This window comes from Capsicum annuum, chromosome 5 (assembly GCF_002878395.1).
Source record: "Capsicum annuum cultivar UCD-10X-F1 chromosome 5, UCD10Xv1.1, whole genome shotgun sequence".
NCBI lineage: Eukaryota > Viridiplantae > Streptophyta > Magnoliopsida > Solanales > Solanaceae > Capsicum > Capsicum annuum.
The window spans coordinates 217,245,015-217,248,431 of record NC_061115.1 but is presented as its reverse complement, the minus strand read 5'-3'; the positions used below and the strand labels follow the sequence as shown (position 1 = coordinate 217,248,431).

Sequence of the window (3,417 nt, the reverse complement as noted above, 5' to 3'; positions counted from 1 at the left end):
GTATTCTTCAATTTTCAGAATCTTTCTCCTTCCACACATTGGAATTTTAAAGATATGCTTAGAAGTGAAACTCCTTCTTCACATAGGACTCATTTTTCAACTCAAATTGTTTTCCCTTATCATTAAGTGTTTGAATCAAATTCAACTTGTTATATTCCCCACATGATCAGTAGCTTGAGTATATCAGAATTAGGCTTGCTTACTCGTTCTTGTCCTTAAGAAATCTTGTATGCATTGATAGTGAAACTGGAAATATACTTTCCTATCCGTGGACCAACTCAAGTAACATGTTTCATTCATCTGTCAGTTTGTCAATCATCAAAACTGTATAGTTCCCAACACGCTCTTCATATAGCAGCTAACGAGGGGCACACTGAAGTAGTACATGTACAACTTGCATGTGTTGAAGATCATAATACAAAGGATAAACTTACAAGGATGATGGATTCTAGTGGAAATACAACCCTGCATAAGGCTGTGTTGAGCCAACATCTAGATGTGGCTAAGCTCTTGGTGAAAGAAGATCCTGAATTTGAATTTCTGCCTAACCATGTGCAGGAGACACCGCTCTATCTAGCGGATGAATCTGTTTTTCATGATGCTTTGATTATCATCTTGAAATACTTTAAGAAACTAACTTACATTGTAGGTCCATCTAATAGAACGCCTCTGCATGTAGAAGTAATTCAGAAACATAAAGGTACATAATTTTTGTTTTGCAGTATCAATATCTAACCTAAGTTGACTTTCCCATAATTAACATCACCCACCTAAATTTGGATTATCATGTGGATAGTCTCAATAGGATCCTCTCATTAGCCGCATCAACTTATAATCATCTTAAATAGCATTAGGATCACTTGTTATAATCCGCTCTAAGAAATATTCATCTGGAAATTCTGTTGATGGGTTCTTAATATCTATTGTGAAACTATATTTGCAAGAAGATCTAACCCCTTATTTATGCATTTATCGTATTGACACATCCAGATTTCATTAGATCACTCCGGCAATGGAATAAGCCTTTATGCGAGGAACCTGACTTATAGGGTTGGAATTCACTGCACTATGCTGTCAAATTAGGATTGGAAGACGTAGTTTCTGATATGCTAGGGTGGAAAATATCCTTAGTGTACCTTCTAGCAGGCAGTGAAAATGACTGGACTATAGCAATTGACATTTCATCCATTGAAGGTGATGTAAACATGATCATAATAATCAAAATGGTCTTCATGTTTCCATATTGAACAATCAAGACAAGGTAGTCTGCTTCTTATTAAACTCTGATAAGTGTGACAGCCTTGTTGATGAGCCAGATAGTCATGGCAACACTCCTCTTCATCTGCTTGCTGCCTCTGGTAACCATGTGCCTGAATTAATAAATCATTCTAGAGAAAAGAAGATGTCATTTAACAAACAAAACCAGACTCCACTTGATATAGCATTGTCATGCAAAGAGACAACAAACAAGGTAATCAGTTGCACTTTTTTTTTTCAAATATCGATTGCTACCGACTCAATATAAACTGTACTATTGATGAAAATAGGAGAAATTGAGGGAGGATTTGTTTAGCATTGGACGACTTGGAAAATGAGACTTTGAGGTAAAGCGGAAGTACGAGTACATGTATTATCCAAATGATGAAATGGAAACAGGAGTAAAAATGCAACTGAGGGAAGATGATAAAGATAAACCTAAAAAGGCAGATCAAATAAAAGTCTAAAGTATTATGAAAGTAGCTCAAATCCATATTGTTGTGGCCACTTTGATAAAGACAGTCACTTTCACCGCTGGTATCACATTGTCTGGAGGTTTTGAGAGCGACTCTGATGGCGATCAAGGGATGGATATTCTAATAAGGAAAACAACATTTCGTGCATTTATTGTTTTCGATGCCATTTTCTTCACATGCTCAGCTATTGCCATATTCATCTACTTCCTCATGGCAGATGAAAGTAGACCACCACATTTGGAAATTGTAAATAAGCTTTATGATCTTATAGGTATTTTTCAGTGTTTGTCAATGTTTGCAGTTGTAATTACATTTGAAACGGGTATGTTTTCTACCTTATCACATTCCCTTGGTCTTGCCGTTACTGTCTGTTTCATAGGTTACCACTCTATTTTATAGTACTTCTTGGCTGTTATCTATATTATTAGATATATAGATGAGAGTAAGATGATGAATATAAGAGAGCGACAAGAATGCTAGCTACTACTTGTACTTATTGCTTGAAAATGTATAATTTAACTACGTATTTCAGTTTTTACACAATACCTTGAATTACATATGACAGATTTGGTTTTTAGTCCATTACATGTTATTTTAGCTATACATACTTATCACGTGATATAACATCTATGTAAGATCATTTTCTTCTATTCAAATAATAAGTTCTTACAGGAGATCTTTACTTCGTCACCGACAATGCTATATACCCGATATACATTCACTAAATAATTCATAGTACAACAACAACAATATAGCTAGTGAAATTCCACAAGTGGAGTATGGGGAGGATAGAGTATACACAAATCTTACCTCTATATTTGGAGGCAGAGAAAGGTTTCTGAATTTGGTAGACCTTCAGCGGCTAGCTGTAATGCCTCAAATCTGGTACCTGGAACGCTACACGGTGCCCATGACCCCGAAGGACCACAAGCTAACCCATGACGGATATCTGTACTTGTACACTGCATGATATACGTATATAAATATGGAAATTAAGGCTGATAGGCCATAAGATTCAATACTGTAATAAAACTGATAAAAACATGTCATCTGGGTGGGGTATGAAATACCCAAAACAACTAGAAAAAACTTGTCTGAAACATGATAGTCTGAAAAACCTCTAACTGTCTGAATAAGGTGTTGATAGGATATGTCCCCAACTAAGTCCATCTACTGTAATAGACTAAGTACTGAAATAATAAAATAATGATCATGTCCTCAAAGGATGAGGACTCACTGCAGCGAAAACTGAACTGCTACTGAGGATCTAGAGCTCGTGCATATGAACCTATGGTATAGAATAAAACAGCATAGCGCGGATGCGTCAGTATGATTGAATGTACTGGTATGCATGTGGTGTAGGCTAAATGCAAAGGGTTCATATACATAAACTATACTAACTGACTGAATAACATGAACATGAGATTACATGCATGAATACATGATAACTATAATTAGGTTCGTGATAACATGATTACTGAGTTTGATTATTGATAACATGAGTTGATAAATGAAAAAACAACAACTGAATGACTATTTCTGACAGTCAAAATTTTGATGGAACTAGCTGAGTTCCATACTATTCTGAGTTGACTATATCTGAAAGTTTTGAAAGCTGAAGAACGATCTGAGTTCTTTTACTGAAACTGATACTGAAACTGTGGGAAGTAGTTATCTAACCGAC

General features: G+C 35.6%; 1 protein-coding gene across 1 annotated transcript; it reads left to right on the top strand.

Moving 5' to 3' along the window:
• Nucleotides 1-438: 438 nt before the first annotated feature.
• Nucleotides 439-2,132, top strand: LOC124898635 (ankyrin repeat-containing protein NPR4-like). Its single transcript, XM_047412279.1, has 5 exons — nt 439-700; nt 1,084-1,199; nt 1,292-1,471; nt 1,776-2,004; nt 2,113-2,132. Exons 1-5 carry the CDS (start codon nt 439-441, stop codon nt 2,130-2,132), a joined length of 807 nt encoding a protein of 268 aa, XP_047268235.1.
• Nucleotides 2,133-3,417: the final 1,285 nt, after the last annotated feature.

Excerpts from the sequence above, each read along its gene's own strand:
- LOC124898635 (XM_047412279.1), top strand. The coding sequence starts at position 439 with ATGATGGATTCTAGTGGAAATACAACCCTGCATAAGGCTGTGTTGAGC. Across the intron at positions 1,472-1,775 it reads GCAAAGAGACAACAAACAAG|ACAGTCACTTTCACCGCTGG; the intron begins GTAATCAGTTGC and ends ACTTTGATAAAG. Across the intron at positions 2,005-2,112 it reads TAAGCTTTATGATCTTATAG|GTTACCACTCTATTTTATAG; the intron begins GTATTTTTCAGT and ends TCTGTTTCATAG.